General features: G+C 50.4%; 1 protein-coding gene across 1 annotated transcript in view; it reads right to left on the reverse strand.

The window, feature by feature from the left end:
* Window positions 1-17,866, reverse strand: part of LOC144103324 (tenascin-X-like) — a 44,149-nt gene that overhangs the window by 4,731 nt on the left and 21,552 nt on the right. The window contains exon 13 of the mRNA XM_077636076.1: window positions 2,137-2,448. Coding sequence (XP_077492202.1) covers window positions 2,137-2,448 — 312 coding nt within the window. The remainder of the gene's footprint in view (window positions 1-2,136; window positions 2,449-17,866) is intronic.

The following is a 17,866-nucleotide window of genomic DNA, read 5'->3' on the forward strand; positions in this document are numbered from 1 at the left end:
CGATAGGTACGTGACACGACTGCAGAGGCGCTGAGTGGTGGACTAAATGGGGGCAGGATAGGTCGGGAGAGTAAGATGATGTCCGTTGGAAGGCACGAGTGGTTGATCGGGAACATATTAACACGGGCTCGACAAGTGCGCACGCAGGGAAATGATGGAAACAGCACCAACGACCGGTACGCGACACGACTGCATAGGCTCAGCAAGGCGGAAATTTGGGCGAGTTGGTAAGTGTTCATTTTCGCTCTCAGCGCAACACGAACGGGACACAGGACGAAGGACTAGCACTAGTTTGTGCTAGCCCGTCTTGTGTCCCGTTCGTGTTGAGTTGAGAGCGAAAATGAACTGCATAGGCGTTGAATTGTGGACTAAATAGGGGCAGGATAGGTCGGGAGAGTAAGATGATGTTCGTTGGAAGGCACAAGTGGTTGATCATGACGATATAAACGTGAGCTCGACAAGTGCGCATGATATCAAATGTCTGGAACAGCACCAATGACAGGGACGCGACACGACTGCACACGCAATGAACTGTGTCTAAAGATGGTAGAATAGGTTAGAACAAAAGACGGTTCAGATGGAAGGTACGAGTGGTTGATCGAGAACACTCAAAAACCTAAAAAATCATTGACAACAAAAAAATTGTGCCATTTGATTACAAAGCGTTTACATACTATAGCAGCGAAACCAGAATAAATGGTACGTAATTCTATGAAGTACCATTCGTAGTAAAAAACAAAACTGCGTAGTGGAGGGCTCCGGAATAATTCCGACCACCTGGGGATCTTTAACGTGCACTGTGCGATGTAAGTGCACGTTAAAGATCCCTAGGTGGTCGAAATTATTCCGGAGCCCTCCACTACGGCACCTAATTCTTCCTTTCTTCTTTCACTCCCTCTCTTATCCCTTCCCTTACGACGCGGTTCAGGTGTCCAGCGATATATGAGACAGATACTGCGCCATTTCCTTTCCCCAAAAAACCAATTATTATCATTACTCTGACAAATACATCGAAAAAATTTCGCGAATCTTCATTGCATAAAGACACAAAAAGCCTATCAGTTACAACACGAAACCTGAATCACGGAAGTAAATATGTTGACGTCGATGTATGTAATCTCGCTCAGTTTGACCGTACCACTGGCAAGTTGCACAATTTGATAGCAGATAAATGTTGCGTAGGAAGTTTTACTGAAAAGAAAAAAAACCGTAATAACGTAATGCCGCAGCTGCTGCCTCATAGGTAGTTTTTATCATAGACCCGGGTACGGCCCGATGAAACCTAAGCGGTATTCGTTGAAGTTCAGCAGTTTCGTACTGCTTTCCAGTCTTTACTCTCAATGTACGAGGTGCAAGAGTGAAATGTAACCACCATTGCAAAACAAAACAGCGTTCTAGCCGGGAGAAACGAACCGAGGGAATTTCGGACTCATGTGGCCTAATCTTCAGTATTTTTTCGCGTCCAATATTAGTTGTTAGTAAAAATTAGAAGGTGTAAGTTTTAAAGATTGCCTTCCGGGAATAGAGTGTCACTTCCGAGCTTTTAATTTCTTGAGAAGCAGTTGGCTAAAAACTTTACACAGAGGTACGATTTACACAGATTTATTTACCGGAAAAAAGAAAGGTACAATTGCTCGGCCAGACACCTCACCCAGCCAGCAAGACAAGCCTCATAGAGTACAGAGCTCCAGAAAAAAGCAAATTTTGTCCTCTGAACGCGACATGGCCCGCTGAGGCAGCAGCGCTGTCAGGTGAATTGTTTTGTGGTTTTAAAACTTTATTTCAAGCCCTTTAAAAAGGTGCTTATGCAAAACTTCGCTCAGTGCAAATATTTCGGCCGAATGTTATTCAAAAGGTACGTAGGACCTCCGCCATGAGACATTTTTCCCGGCAATATTGCTTTAGAATTAATTGATCTCTTGTGACTAATATGTTCATATTCTAGGATTAAAAAATACTGCTCAAATGTCTTTGCGGCCCTCAAGAGCAGTCAGTTGGTCTCTTCCTCCTTGGAGGGTGTAAATATTTGAATAAATTGGTTACGCAATGCTGGTGTACATGCTTTAAACTTCTTACTGTCCAAGCTTCTAGCCAGCGAAGAATGACGGTCTTTAGCCAAAGGCTCTCCAGGCTTACCAAACAAAGGGGTCCTGATCTCCACCGCCGTCGGCCTGCTCCAAAGGATGTCCCTGCCACACTGGGCACTAGCCGTGGCCAAAACACAGTACTTAGTGTCAGAGACGCTTTTGAACTCCAGCCACCTCTCTGATGACTCATACTCGGTGCAGCCACTGACATTTCCCTCTGGGATGCATACCGTGAACTCGTCGCAAACCTTCAAGGTATATGATATAATGCTTCCAGAAACTTTTCCAGGTGGCTTCCACTCAAGACGGGCCAATGAGAGCGATGACCTGGCGATGTGAATGCTCTCTGGAGGATCCGGGCCTAGAGCATCAAAGCAGAAAGAATACTTGAGGTGCTCACAAAATAAACTTGAAAATTACAATTAGAAGTTGTACTTTGGGCTGAATTTTATTGATATTCAATGAATTCATTTCCTTTTTTTTACCTATATAAAATTATCAGTATTACAGGAGGAGGTCTCCAAAACGAGCACTGTCCGGGTAGCCTCCAATGAGAAAAATAATAAACGTACTGGTAAACTTGCAAGTCATGTATATAGGCGAGGAGCATACAGAAATGCGCAACCGGGAACTAATATTTGCATTAGAGTGAGATAAAGCATATGACACTCTGTCCTATTCTAAACTTGATGCCAGTCATAAAAAGGAATCAAAGCATGTAACAATGCCAGAAAGCTTTCGGGCACTGACAAATTGTTAAAACTGTGAAGACGGGCATTAGGCCTGAGCAGACTGCCATATATCACAGCGAGGCCTGCTGACCCTGAAACACCAGAGACTGTGTTCCGTGCTGACCTAAACCCCCATTACATTTGGTGGAGGCTCAGTTTCTCGTCCTTGTATCCCCTGGAACTCCGCAGCTACACGACACCGACGCCACGTATGCCCGAACACGCCGGCCACTAAGCCCTGCAGGCGGGCTCAGCCCTCTACTTCCAGCTGCCTTCGGCGGCGGGTCCCCTCCCTCTTCTGCGGGACTGATGATCATGACGCTGAAGACTGACACATCACACGAGCGGGTGGGCACATATAACAAGTGGGACGATGCCACTAAGTTGAACAAAGTTATGCTTCATTTGACCGGCGTTGTCAACGTGTGGCCTCGAAACAACGAAGCCCACTACTCTGCGTGGACCGCTTTCGAGGCGAACTTCACGGAAGTGTTCGGACGCCATCCTGTGCTCATACTACGCGCAGAACACAGCTTGCGCTAGCGTTCCCGGTAGTTGGGTGAGACGTTCACAAGCTACATTGAAGATCAGCCGTCGCGGTAACGCGTTACTATTTTCGGTAACTTAGTAACGTACTCGTTACCATTTCGGAAGTGTAACGGGTAACGTACTTAAGTTAACATTTTTCGGCAACGTGAAGTGTAACATTACTAGTTGCTTTTTGTTGAGATAGTCCACCAATCTGGCCATTTTTTTAGAAAAAAAAACGCAGAGCACCTAAAGAAATGTTGCAAATAAACAACATGTACATGTGCTCTCGACAACCCTTGTTGCGCTCGCATGCGTGCAAGAAAACATCTTCCCTTGACGGTGCACCCAACTAAAAAAAGACAGAATAGCTATAAAGCGCGAAACACGTGCACGAACACAAATTCACCCACTTGCCTTTACCTATACGCCCTTCCCAAACCAACCACTCACACAACTCTCTAAAGAGTGAAAATGTGCCGATAATTCTGAAACACCACATTTTCCAGAATTACTGTAAATTTCTTGAGAGCTCTCAGAAGTTTTCTTTGTAATGTTAGAATTGATTTGTAATGTTAGAATTTTGCTTAATTTCACGTTGAGAAAATGGCTTCACTATGTGCCACGGAGTTAGAACACATCACGAGTAACTCTACAGGCAAATTTAGACGATTATCACATTGCTAAGCTCAAGAACATTTGTGCAAAGTATTCTTTTTAAATCAAAATTTCGTGTAAAGTTGTTGTTTGAGCTATGATATGTATGTGAACTATGAACTTTATGAAATTGCTATCGTGATTTCTTAAGGCGAAAATGCCTAGTTAAAATTTATGACCATGAAGTAATGGCAAAGTAACGGTAACTAGTAACTTTTCTTGTAAGTAACGTAGGGCGGCAACGAGTTTCATTTTTTAGCATAATGAGTAACGTAATTAGTTGCTTTTTTCCGGTAACGCCTACAACATTGTTGAGGATCTGGTCAACCTGTCATCACGTGTCAACGCCCAGATGTGCGAGGCTGACAATATCAAACGTATTCTGAAAATAATACAAGATGATGCCTTTCATATGTTGCTGTCTCGAGTTCTCCGCGCAGTTGCCTGAGATGTCAGTCCCTGCCAGAGCTACGACGAGCTGCGCAAGCAGACGCTCCTCTCTTGCCAGCACGCCCCGCTTGTGGAGTGGCTTGCTGGCCTGTCGGCTAACCCGACCACCCTACACAATACGCACACATTAAAGACTGTGTGCGCTTCTGCCATCCCACTCCGGGTCATCTACATACCTGGCGGCCTTCTCAAGGACATCAACGAACAAGTGGCTGAGGCCCTTCTGTCGGTCCCTCCGTCCGCGCCAGCACCTCCGCCCGCACCTGTCGCTGCACCCCTGACCTAGGCTCTTCCTGTACACTACTGATCAACCTACGTTGCTCGTCCATCGCCTGTGCCTCAAGTTCCTCACGCTCTGACACCTTTTTTTCTGACCGCTTCGACAGTTCCACAATCCTTGGCGTACTGATGAAGATCGGTCAAATTGTTACTCGTGTGGATTGCCTGGTCATGTGGCCCGGCTTTGCCGTCATCGTGTGACAGTAGCTCAAGTTGCCGGTTACTGGCTTCCTCCAAGTGAATACTCAACGCTAGGCGAGCCTCCACAGAATCGCCCTCTTTCACATGATCGCACTGTCTTCTCCACCTGGCTCTCATCATCTGCGCGTCACCGCTCATTTTCTCATATGCGTCGGCGCCCGGATCTTTCAAAAGGGAAACTAGATGCCACGGTTCCTGAGGCAAGAACTGGGCCTCCAGCGAAATTTCAAAAGCCTCATTTACCTCCCGCAAATCTGATCGAAGTTTCTGTGAAGGCGGTTTCTGTTCTGGCGCTTGTCAATAGCGGTGCTGCTGTTTCTGCCATTGCCGCAACTTTTTGTCGATCCTTGCCGATAGTGACGATCCGACTTTCTGGATTCTCGCTGCGTTCCGCAACCATACAGGCTATAGCGCATTCAGCGACGTACACACGTCGTTATACAGCAGACAATCTACGTAATTGAGGTCATCATATGGCAAGGTGTTCTCACGATATCATCTTGGGTTGGAGGTCGTTTAGCGCAATAACGCTGTAATCGATAGCGTTAGTGCTGAAATCGAGTTCCTTGCGCTCAGCGGTTCCTCGTCGACCGATACCCGTTTTGCTGCCTCTTCCAAAGCAGGCACTGACCTGCCTGCGTGCTCTTCAGTTCTTTAGTCCATCGCTAATGACCGTGTTTATGACGGCAACGTGCTTTCTGCACCATCTCCCTTCTTTATGGGCCGCAAGTGCGTGCCCATACCTTACGCCGTACTCTCCCTATCAGCTGGCCTTACCACATTGTATGTGACCAATCCGTTTACATAACCTTACTGTGTGCGTCCCGGCAAGTGCGTCGGTAACGTCCAGCTGATTGATTTCATTCGCTGTCTTGATGAGAATAACGATTTCCCATCCGTCGACGAAGACGCCCTCAAACCGCCGATTCCTGCACTCGACACTTCGCCTCCAAACGTTTTCCTTTCCGCCATCGACGCCTCCCTTCCACACTTGAACGTATTCCACTTCTCGCGCTTCTTCATCAGATTCGGTCCTCCTTGGATTCATAAGAAACCGCTTTGACGTGCACGTCGACTGTCGTCCAGCACATCGACACCGGTTACCATTCCACTCTGCTTCAGCGCACATATCGTGTCTTCGCTCCTGAGCGCCAAGGTAATCAGGAAACAGTCCATAGGCCTCACCCGTGGTACTCGTGTAGAAGAGAGATGGCTCAAATATTTTCTGCGTTGATTACCACCGCCTGAATAAGATCACGAGAAAGAATGTTTACCCTCTTTACCGTATTTCTGTTGCTGTTGACTGCGTACAAGGAGCGAAACTGTCCCTAGATTTGCTCTAATGGTACTGACAGGGCTCTCATGGGAGCCGAAGATCGCCCTAGAACCGAATGTGTTCCCTCTGAAGGGCTATGAATTTAAGGTCATGCCGTTTGGCCTCTGTAATGTTCCGGCATGATGAACACCATTCTGCGCAGCCAGAAGTGAAAATTATGCGTCTGTTATCTGGACGACGTCATGATCTTTTCGCCTGATTTTGAGATTGATCTGTTCGGGCTGAAGCCCGTGGTAACCTGTCACATTGACGCAGGCCTTCAGCTCAACTTAAAAAAGCGTCAATTTGCTGCTCGTGAACGGACAGCTTTAGCCCCGTCATGTCAAAGTAGGGTGGTCGTCCCGGCCCCGCCAAAATTTGTGCTCTGACTGCGTTTCCTAACCCTACCTCCTAAAGGACAGCTTCCTAGGCCTGAGCTCCTACTTTAGACGTTTTATTTGCAACTTTCCCCGCCATTGTTGCCCCTTTAACTCTGCTCTTGGCAGCAACGTCGACTTTTCGGGTTGGTCGCCTGCCTGCGATGACACCTACAACACGTAGCGCTGTCTCCTGCGGGACCACCCAGTTTGCGCCACTTCGACCACCAAGCCCCAATCGAAGTACACACGATGGAGGACAGTGGCATTGGCCTCGGAGCTGTGCTCACTTTACGTAAAGCCTACATTCAAGGAATATATAGTTACTTACGCCAGCCACGCCCTCTCGAAAGCCGAATCCAATTACTCCGTGATGGAAAAAGAGTGCTTAGCTATTGTCTGGGCCCTTCACAAGTTTTAACTTTTCTCTATGGCCCTCCTTTTGCCGTGGTCACCGACCACCATGCCTTATGTTGACTTCCTTCGTTAACAAGGTCCCTCCGGCCGCCTGGATCGATGGGCTCTCCGTCAACAAGAATATAAGATACGCGTCGTCTACCTGTTCAGCCCGAAGAATAAGGGCACTGGCGCCCCATTGCGCTCCCCGCAACCGGCTAAGACTGTCAGCCTTCCCGCGCTCGAGTCCGCTGCGTCTTCGCTCTCTACCTGCGACATGCGTTCCGAGCAGCGTAAAGATCATTAAATTATCTCCCTTCTTAACTTTCTCTCCGATCCATCTACTGGTTCCACTGTCCAGCGCCCTTCGTCGCCGAGCTTCACATTTTTAATTTCGTGATAATCTGCTTTGCCGGCGTAACTGCAACTCTGATGGACGGAAATGGCTTCTCGTCATTATCCGACATCTGCAGTCTCAGGTCAAACACCTGTTTTTACGCTCACCCACTATGTGGCCACGCGGGGGTAGTCAAGACGTATACTCGCATCCGTCTCCGATGCTACTGGCGCGGCATTTGTAACTTCGTCCTGTACGTCCACTGCTGCCCTGCATGCGAACACCGAATGCAACTGCCTCATATGCTGCTGGCGAGTTTCAGTCACTGCCTTGTCCGCCTCGTCTCTTCGACCGTGTTGGCATCGATTTATACGGCCCTAAGCCGTACGCCAGTGCTGGCTACCGCTGGGTCATGGTTTCCATTGGTATCCTGACATGCTATCCGAAATCGCTGCGCTCCCGGCTGCAACGACTCGTGATGTGGCGTCCTTCATTTTGCAGCACTTCATACTTCGGCACAGTGCTCCTCGTGAATTTCTGTTACAGTGGACACGTCTTCTTGTCTGACTTCGTGAAAACTCTACTCGCCGAGTGCAAAACAAGTCACCGTACGTTTACAGCCTACCAACCGCAAACCAAAGGTCTATCCGAACAATTTATTCACACTATGGGCAACATGCTGGCCATCTATATTGATGCTAACCACATGAACTGGAGCCTTGTTCCGCCCTACATTACGTTCTGATGTATATTATGCCCTACAATAGTGCTACCCAATCCATGAATGCTTTCTCCCCATTTTTTCTGCTTTAAGGCCAGCATCCATCCAATTCCGTCCACACAGTTCTCCCCAACCGCCTTACCTCGTCTGAGCGTAGAACTGTTTCTGAAGCTGCCCAGAAAGCAGAAGACTGCCGTCAGATTCAAGAAGCGTCTTTGAAAATACCATGACCCCTACCGCAACATGGAGCGCACGTCCTCAGTCAACTACATTATTGAGCCCCTCACAATGTCTTCCGATTTCCGCCAAAGTGGCCGTGGGAATGTACGGTGCATGTGCAATGACTGAAGGCGGTCGTACAACCCGCTTCTGTTGTCGGCAGCATGAGTCGTTAGGATGGCTCCTTTTCTCATCGGGGCCATTGTGAAAAAAAAGGGCATTAGCCTGGCCACACTGCCAATGTTCACAGCGAGAGCCTCCTGACCGTGACATACCAGGGACTGTGTATCGGCGCCACGTAAGCGCTGACCTAAGGCCCCGTTACAAATCAAAATATGTTTTGGGAATGTTACGGAGGCATTTCGCATGAACAAGTATGCAAGTGAAGGTTGATGACACAACTTCTTCGATTTGCGCGAGACTGCTCGTACATTACGAAAAAAAGCGTTTTGGGAACATATTGATCATGACCGAGGAAGAAGTCAACGGCCGTGTACTTAATAGAAAAGTTGGTGGGGCTTGCGAGATGGGTTGGTGGTGGGGCCATGCAACATTCCTGGATACTATAATAAAACCAGTAACGATGGAATATACTTAATATATTATGAAGCACACGAAAACCGGCATATACCTGAACTTCAGTTCTGCGCATCTAGGGCGTCAATAGTACGCCGTGCTGAACAAATTCCCTCAACCCCGAAGGACCTAGCGGCTGATGTGACTTACAAACGCGCCGCACGTTTTCTTTGGGCAAGCCCAGTTCGTTCTGCATTGATAGACACATTACGGTAGCGTTTCGAGCCTTCAGCGTGGCGGCGCCAAGGTGGTGGCGGCGCCACCACACTGTCAGGTGGTTGGTAACGTGGTGCGGAGCAACTGCCGGCGCCGCGGCTGATCACAGATGTGACATTCCTTGTGTGTGCTACGAGGTTCGGCGTTCGACGGCGCGGCGTAGACGGAGACCCAGATGACAGCGGCATCATCAATTACCCAGCCATGCTCTTTGAGTGACGACCAGAACGAAGGGGTTTAAGCCCAACCGGACCCAACCGGACCCGCCGCCGCCGCCGCGGGGAAACGGGCTTTATCCTCCCCAATTGGCGTGGCGGTTCCAGGGGCGGCCCTCCCGAGCACATTCCAGGACAAGGGAACTGTCAGTGGGCCAGAGCGCGCCTTACCTTGAGGAGCGAGTGTCAGTTGATGGATGGAGAATGGAGGCCGGTGACCCGCGGGAACTGTCAGCGGGCCAGAGCGCGCCTTACCACAGCCGACGCTATGCGCTACCTCGAAGACAACCTTCTTTCCCTCGGACTCAACACGTGAAGGGGGCGAGACCATAAGTGCGGTGGTATGTTTGTGCGCCCAAGTGAAAGCCCTAGCCCCCTCCTTCCCCTCCGGCTTGGGCGTCCTCACCCTAGGGAGTGTGGAGAAGAGGATATAAAAATCGACAAGCAGTACGGAAGAAGCACGCTCAGGACGACATCGTTCGCCAAGAGGGCCTTCGGCGCCGAAGCCCGACAGCGTGCAGCTTCTGCCAGCAACCGCTCGAGCCCAACTCCGGAGCCACTCCATCGCCCCCATGAAGTCGTCGGAACGTAAGCTCGGACGCCCCAGCCTCTGATGTATAATCTTAATCATGTGTAATTATTGAATATATCTGTTTGTTTAAACTGAGCCATACGGTGTCTCTTTGCCTCTCCGTCCCGTGTGGACCTGCGCATTATGGGGGTCATCACACTGGTGTCAGAAGTGGGGTCTCAAAAGCAAATGTCCTCTGAATGCTGTGACATTCATGACTTCAAAATTGTAGTCAAAGGGGAATCACGGGACTGATTGTGGGACTTTTACTCCCATTTGAGAGGCTTGAGGCACTGGAGGGCTTGAGAAAAAAAAAATGTCTGTATCTGAGGGAGCTCCCACTCCACAGCCGTCGCTCGGAGCAAGCATGCTGGCATTAGGAAGCGTCATTCCGACGTTTACGGGAGATAAGACAGGGGTTCCAATCTGCGATTTCTTTTCCATGCTAGAAGAGATTGGGAAAATGGGAGGATGGTCCGATGCTCAAATGCTGGGAATGGCGAGGTGTAAGATGGCAGGAGCTGCTCATGATTTTGCATGGCGAGATGAAAAAGTAAAATCCACAAAATCATTTGCGGAATTTAAGAAGCTCGCGTTTGAGCATTTTGACACTGAACCACGTCACGTGCGGGTACAGAGGTTCCGTGACGCCGGACAGATGGTAGGGGAGGACGTGCGAACGTTTGCGTCGCGGCTACAGCGCTTAGAGCGCGATACGTTAAGCAGGGAGGAGGAAGGAGACCAGCTAAGGAAGAAATACGCGGAGGATCTTCTTAAAGAGGAAATGACCGCTTTGTTCGTGGCTGGTCTGCAAGACCCCGTGCGCCGGTTCGTGCTCTCGCGCAAGCCGAGCAATTTCGACCAAGCCGTGGCGGCCGCATTGGATGAGAAACGAAATGAGGCGTTAACGACAGCCGCAGCGAGAGTACGCGTCATAGAGAGAGCGGTGCTCAACCCTGAGGTTGCTCTCTTGACAGAGCGGTTAGATCGCTTAGAAAAGCTGCTATCTCAGCAGGTGGAACGCCAGGTTGAAGCGCGCGCTCAACAGCGCCCCTTCGCTGGAAACCGGAGACCGCCACAAAGCTACAGGCGCGATATGCGAGATTTTGAAGAAATCGTATGCTTCGCTTGCCAGGGTCGCGGACACATCGCCAGGTTCTGCCAAAACGTGCGCCGTGGAGAGCCACAAAGAGAAGCAGGCGAGACACGCTCTAACCAAGCCTACAGCGGGGCTCCAGATACCGAGACAAAAAACTAGATAGTCCTCCCCAGCCTGAGGAGCGTGGGGAGGGAGCAGTAGATGATGAGGTGGTGGTAGTTTGTGTGGCCGACGAGGCATGCCCTGTTGTGCGTTGCAAGTTAAATGGTTGTTGTATGGAATTGTTGATAGATACGGGGTCAAAGGTGACATTGCTTAAGGAGAGCAGTTTTAACACGCTTCGAAGGAAGGGGGACCGCGAGGTGTTGGAAGCGTCTGGTGGTATGGCAACCAAATTTGTAGGCATAACGGGGGATCCTCTTGGCATAAGTGGACTCTACTGGTTACACTTCTCTCTCGGCGGAATTGCATTGGAGCACCCCTGCTACGTATGCCCGGACCCGGTGTCTCTGCCAAACGGAGTGTCAGGTATATTAGGGCAGGATTTTTTGAGAAAAGGGAAGGTAGTAGTCTCATTCTTTGAGGAAGAGGTTAATGCGGGCGGCTCAAAAGTTCCGTTTTTGAACAGGAGAGGGGCTGAGATTCGCATTACCGATATTGACACCCGCCAAACAGTGGGATCATTGGAGAAGGTATATTCGCGGGTTGCCGTCAGGCTGGTCGAGGAGGCGGTCGTCCTTCCTTGGTCGGAGCCCATTTTGTACGCGTTTGTGCCTTCAGATGTAGAGAGCGGCGCCGTGGGAGTGCTTGAGCCGGTCGACTCTCTCAGCAATGGCCTGAAGGCAGCCGCGTGCCTCGTGACAGTTAATGACGCCCACAGAGTGCCCCTACGGGTGGTTAACTGTAGCCAGCAGCCACTGAGCCTTCCCAAGAACAAAACATTGGCTTTCTTCACCTCTGCGATAGAGAAACGTGAGCCCACCGATACGGTACTCGCAACTGTAGAGCATGCTAGTCCTTCGGCTGCTCCAAAGGTGTCGTTCGATCTTTCTCACGTAAAATCCAGGGAGAGGGAGGCTCTGGCTGGTTTGCTGAACGACTACTCGGAGGTATTCGCCGCGTCCAAGCTGGATTTGGGCTGCTGTGGCGTTATAAAGCACAGGATAGAAACCGGCACTTCATCGCCCATTTACCAGCGTGCGTACAGGATTCCTTACTCCCAACGTGGGGAGATGGAGCGGCAGGTGCAGGACCTGATTGATCGCGGCATTGTCGAACACTCAAAGTCACCCTGGGGAGCACCAGCACTATTGGTGGAAAAGCCAGATGGCTCGTATCGATTGGTAGTGGACTACCGCAAACTAAATGCCGTAACTCGCATCGATCCATACCCCATCCCCAATATACAGGAGACGCTTTCTCAGCTGGGCTCTGCCAGGTACTTCACGGTAGTGGACATGGCGGCGGGATTCTGGCAGATAGCAATGGATCCGGCAGATGCCGTGAAAACGGCATTCAACACGCCCTCAGGGCACTATGAATGGAAAAGAATGCCGATGGGTCTGGCCAACAGCCCTGCTGTCTGGCAGAGAACCGCTGATGTTATCCTGGCAGGTCTTCTGGGGAGGCTGTGCTTCGTGTATATGGATGACATTATCATATACAGTGACAGTTTTGAGAACCATTTGCGCGATATTGAGCAGGTTTTGGTGCGACTAAGAGGAGCGGGTCTCAAGCTGAAGCCCTCTAAGTACCAATTCCTCAAAAACGAGGTGAAATACCTCGGGCACGTTGTTTCAGCTGACGGCGTGCGACCGGACCCTGAGAAACTAAGGTGTGTCTCGGATTTTCCATCCCCGACTAGCGTCCGCCAGGTCCGGCAGTTTCTCGGCCTGATCGGTTACTACCGAAAGCACATAGAGGAGTTCGCCAAGCTCGCTAAGCCGCTCACCGCCTTAACAGCCAAAAATGTCGCCTTTCGCTGGGACGAAAACGCGGAGGATGCTTTTGGGGCCCTGAAAAGGAAGCTAATGAGTGCACCGCTGTTGCGCCACTCGGATTTTAATTTGCCCTTCGTTATGGCCACAGATGCGTCAAAGTTCGCAGTTGGTGCCGTGCTATCTCAGGTTATCGAGGGCAAAGAACATCCCATTGCTTTTGCTAGCCGACAGCTGAGCCCCACAGAGGAAAAGTACGGAGCTACGGAAAGGGAGTGCCTCGCCGTTGTCTGGGCAGTAAAGCACTTCAGATGCTACCTTTACGGCCGCAAATTCAAGCTAGTCACAGACTGCCATCCTCTGAATTGGGTGATGAGTGTCAGGGACCCTAGCTCGCGACTCGCTAGATGGAATCTACACCTGCAGGTATACTGCTTTGAAGTTGAGCACAAGTCAGGAAAGACACATCTGAATGCTGATGCACTCAGCCGCACAGCTGCCGTGGCAGCTATAGATGAGTTTGTCCCCGTAGTCGACCCCGCCGAATTACGCACAGAGCAGTGCAAATATTCTGACCTGAAGCGAATAATCGAAAGCTTAGAGGGCGCACCGTCTCACCCCGAACAGCTAGGTTATTTCATTGGCAAAGACGGCACCCTGTGTCGGCGCACGAGGCCAACCAGGAAAGGGAGACCAGAGAAAACCGCTTGGGAGAGAGTCGTCATACCTCGGTCGTGGACAGAAAGGGTTCTTCGCGCGTTTCACGATGCGCCATGCGCCGGTCATTTTGGCGTAGCGAAGACACGCAGGCGTGTGGAGCGTTTGTACTTTTGGAGTGGCATGCGACAGGATGTTAGAGACTACTGTGCGAAGTGTCATTCCTGTCTCGAAAGAAAAACACCCAAGGGACGAGGACCAGCTCCAATTCAGCCGTTCCCTGAGGTTTCGGCTCCCTTCGAGCGGACAGGTATGGACATAATGGGCCCATTGCCCACGACCACTTCCGGAAACAAGTACATTTTAGTATTTGTCGACCACCTTTCAAAATACGCGGAAGCGGTAGCACTCCCAGATCAGAAGGCAGACACGGTTGCAAGAGCATTTGTCGAACAGATCGTGCTCCGACATGGACCCCCGAGGCAACTCTTGACAGATCGGGGAACGAACTTTGTGTCGCAGCTAATGAGGAGAGTTTGCGAGCTGCTTAAGATCGCTAAGAAGCAGACAACACCGTACCATCCGGCTTGCAACGGCGCGGTGGAGCGACTGAACCAAACCGTGGCCGGGTTCCTGTCGCATTTTGTTTCGCGCGACCAGCGGGACTGGGACTTGTGGCTCCCGTATGCAATGTTTGCCTACAAATCCGCAGCACACGAGAGCACGGGCGAATCGCCATTCTTTCTTCTCTACGGCCGAGACCCGGACCAGCCTAGTGAAGTGCCAGAGGGCCCCCGTCGTGTCCCATACGCTTCACTGGACGACTATAAGGTTGAGCTAGAATCGCGCTTGCAAGTGGCGAGGGACATCGCAAAGGAGGCCTTAAAGAAAGCGGCGAAGCGCAGGAAGGAGGTGCACGATCGCAGTGCTAGAGACGCGCCGTTTAATGTGGGGGACAGCGTGTACATTGAAAACTGCCAAAGGCAGATTGGGCTAGCTCGTAAGTTCCAGACGAAGTGGAGAGGACCGTGCGAGGTTGTCGAGAAGCTTTCTCCGGTAAACTTCAGAGTCCGAGACGTGAACCGGCGCTTGATAAGGATACACGCAAATCGCCTCAAGTCGGCACCGGTTCAGTATTCACGAAATGAGGAAAGGAAAAGCGCGGATTTTGATGGGGACAGAAGTGAAGCGGAGCGCGCAGATAGTTCGCAAGAAACGCCCTCTCCTGCATTTGTTCGGCAGGCGCCAGAGGTGACGGCCGGAATGCCACCGGATTTACTTCATGCATTGCTAGAAGAAGAAGTGCGCGAGGTTGCCGCGCAGATAACGCCAGGAGAGGCTCCTGCCACGAGCCCTCGCCAGTCCCAAAGCAGACAAAGGGTCACAGACTTACTTAGTATGACTCATGAAGGCCGATATCCGCTGCGAAATCGGAAAGCTAAGTCGGACTAATGGCGTAAACAGAGCGGAGTTGTGAACTGGTTAGAATTGTGTAATGCCACAGCTCATAACATTTCTATGTGCTTATGTGTTAAGTTATCGGAGTTGGTAGTTAAACCTTTCTGTCATTAAGTAACACCTTCACAGAAGAGCATGCGGAGCGCATGCAGAACCTGCCCTACTTCCTTTCGTTATCTATATTTTTGTCTGTGCCGTGATCGTGCTAGAAGTGGGAGCTCCTTTGTAACTGTGGTAAATTTATTTCGTCCAGTTTGGACTAGAAAGGAGAGGCTTGGGTGCTGAGTTTCATGTTTATCTGTAAAAGAAGATCAGTGCTGCCCCTGGAGACGCCAGTTATGACAGCGGAGGCATATGGTGTTGTGCAGTGGTGTTGAGTGCAGCGAAAAGTGTTTTGTCGGACGCACTGTGCGAGGCGATTCAGAAAGACAAGGGGAGCTGCGTGGACTCAAATGTTCGGAGAACATTCTTCTGGAGGGTGAGCGAGTGTGACATTCCTTGTGTGTGCTACGAGGTTCCGCGTTCGACGGTGCGGCGTAGACGGACACCCAGATGACAGCAGCATCATCAATTACCCAGCCATGCTCTTTGAGTGACGACCAGAACGAAGGGGTTTAAGCCCAACCGGACCCAACCGGACCCGCCGCCGCCGCCGCGGGGAAACGGGCTTTATCCTCCCCAATTGGCGTGGCGGTTCCAGGGGCGGCCCTCCCGAGCACATTCCAGGACAAGGGAACTGTCAGTGGGCCAGAGCGCGCCTTACCTTGAGGAGCGAGTGTCAGTTGATGGATGGAGAATGGAGGCCGGTGACCCGCGGGAACTGTCAGCGGGCCAGAGCGCGCCTTACCACAGCCGACGCTATGCGCTACCTCGAAGACAACCTTCTTTCCCTCGGACTCAACATGTGAAGGGGGCGAGACCATAAGTGCGGTGGTATGTTTGTGCGCCCAAGTGAAAGCCCTAGCCCCCCCCCCCCCTCCTTCCCCTCCGGCGTGGGCGTCCTCACCCTAGGGAGTGTGGAGAAGAGGATATAAAAATCGACAAGCAGTACGGAAGAAGCACGCTCAGGACGACATCGTTCGCCAAGAGGGCCTTCAGCGCCGAAGCCCGACAGCGTGCAGCTTCTGCCAGCAACCGCTCGAGCCCAACTCTGGAGCCACTCCATCGCCCCCATGAAGTCGTCGGCACGTAAGCTCGGACGCCCCAGCCTCTGATGTATTATCTTAATCATGTGTAATTATTGAATATATCTGTTTGTTTAAACTGAGCCATACGGTGTCTCTTTGCCTCTCCGTCCCGTGTGGACCTGCGCATTATGGGGGTCATCACACAGAGTTCGTCACGTTGTTGGTCACGTGACCAAGTTCTATTAGGCCACCTGTATCTATCGCTTCACTCCAGGTTTAACTAAAGCTAAACCACCGCCAATTTCTTTTCTACCGTCGACAATCGTCGTGCCTATCCCGCGCCCCAACTACCGCGGTGACAAGAAAAAGCGAAATGGATTCCCTCATGCTGTATGCCAGGCGTATGAGAAAACCTGTCCTGCATATTTCGATCACAAGAACTCATCGTTGCACACGTTTCTACTTGGAGGCGTACATGTTCATTGATAACAAGGTAACGAGGTGGAAGTTCCTAATTGTCTCTGATATTATTCGCTGCGCTGATTGCGAACTTGTCTACAACTTTGAAAGGGGGCGATTTGAAGCGAGATTGAAGCAGCACAACAATAGCTTCGACAAGCAGCACGTGGCAACCAACGCAAAGGTGAAATATTGGATTTTGGAGGGAAATTGGAAACACGACGAACAAGATCACAAGGCTTTACCTGGAATATCTTCATATTAAACAATGGCGCCAATGCTCCGTCGGAACAAAGGCAATTTACCTCTTGTATTTACCCACCGAGTGTAATGCTATGAAGCGAACATAATGAGATTTTGCTTCCGCTACTTCATTATGAACAAGGCCCTGTAGCACGGCCGAAGCGTCTTCTCATTTAACAACGGCGCACGATACTGTTGAGACCTCATTGCTCCCAGCCAAACCCTGATTTTCATGTTTAGCCATTACGCGCTTTTAATGACAACCACGAACAAGCGCATGTGTCGGTGTGAATGCTTGGATATCAGATAAAATTATTAGACTTTTCTTTGCATGGTAACGAACCCCAGGGGGAAGATAGATTCGTAGGTACGATCCGCTCCATTGTTTCTGTGGAAGTGCGGTAACATTGGTCTTTTACTCGCCACTCTATACTAGTACTTATTATATTCTACTTAGGATTCTGTTCTAATTTCAGTTCCTTTCTTCACTCTCCAGTGTACTGCAATTATGATTCTTTTTCCTATTCCGACTGCACAAAATGCGTTCGTCACATTGTTAGTTCGCTGTGAGTCCTGATGCCAGTAACGGCTCAGTGGCGCTTGCGTTTAAGTGATGCGCTTTTGCACTGGCAGCTGGCTGTTTCAAATAAAGCCACCGGTAGCTCTTGTGAGACCCAGGTTACCCTTCCAGATGAGTGGCGGAACGCTTAGATGCCGCTGGCCTGAATTTTGCACGCATAGTTCCTCAGGAGGGAACATATCTTGCTCGTTTGCCTGCTGTTTGTGTCAATTTCTAAGTCACCTTACTCTGCAGATTCATTCTGCATCCTGGGTCTGTCACCTTATCCCTACCAGTAGACAGGTGGAGGGGCGGAGAGAGGAAATTACCTTAATCACCAACCAGCAGGTGCGAACCGCCGCCCCCATCAGTTTTCGCCTTCATGTCCTTCTTTCTGCTATCGCAAACAAAATGCCACGATTGGGTATCTCATGCGAGAGCTTCGCTAAAC

Source organism: Amblyomma americanum, chromosome 9, assembly GCF_052857255.1.
Source record: "Amblyomma americanum isolate KBUSLIRL-KWMA chromosome 9, ASM5285725v1, whole genome shotgun sequence".
In the NCBI taxonomy this organism is placed as follows: Eukaryota; Metazoa; Arthropoda; class Arachnida; order Ixodida; family Ixodidae; genus Amblyomma; species Amblyomma americanum.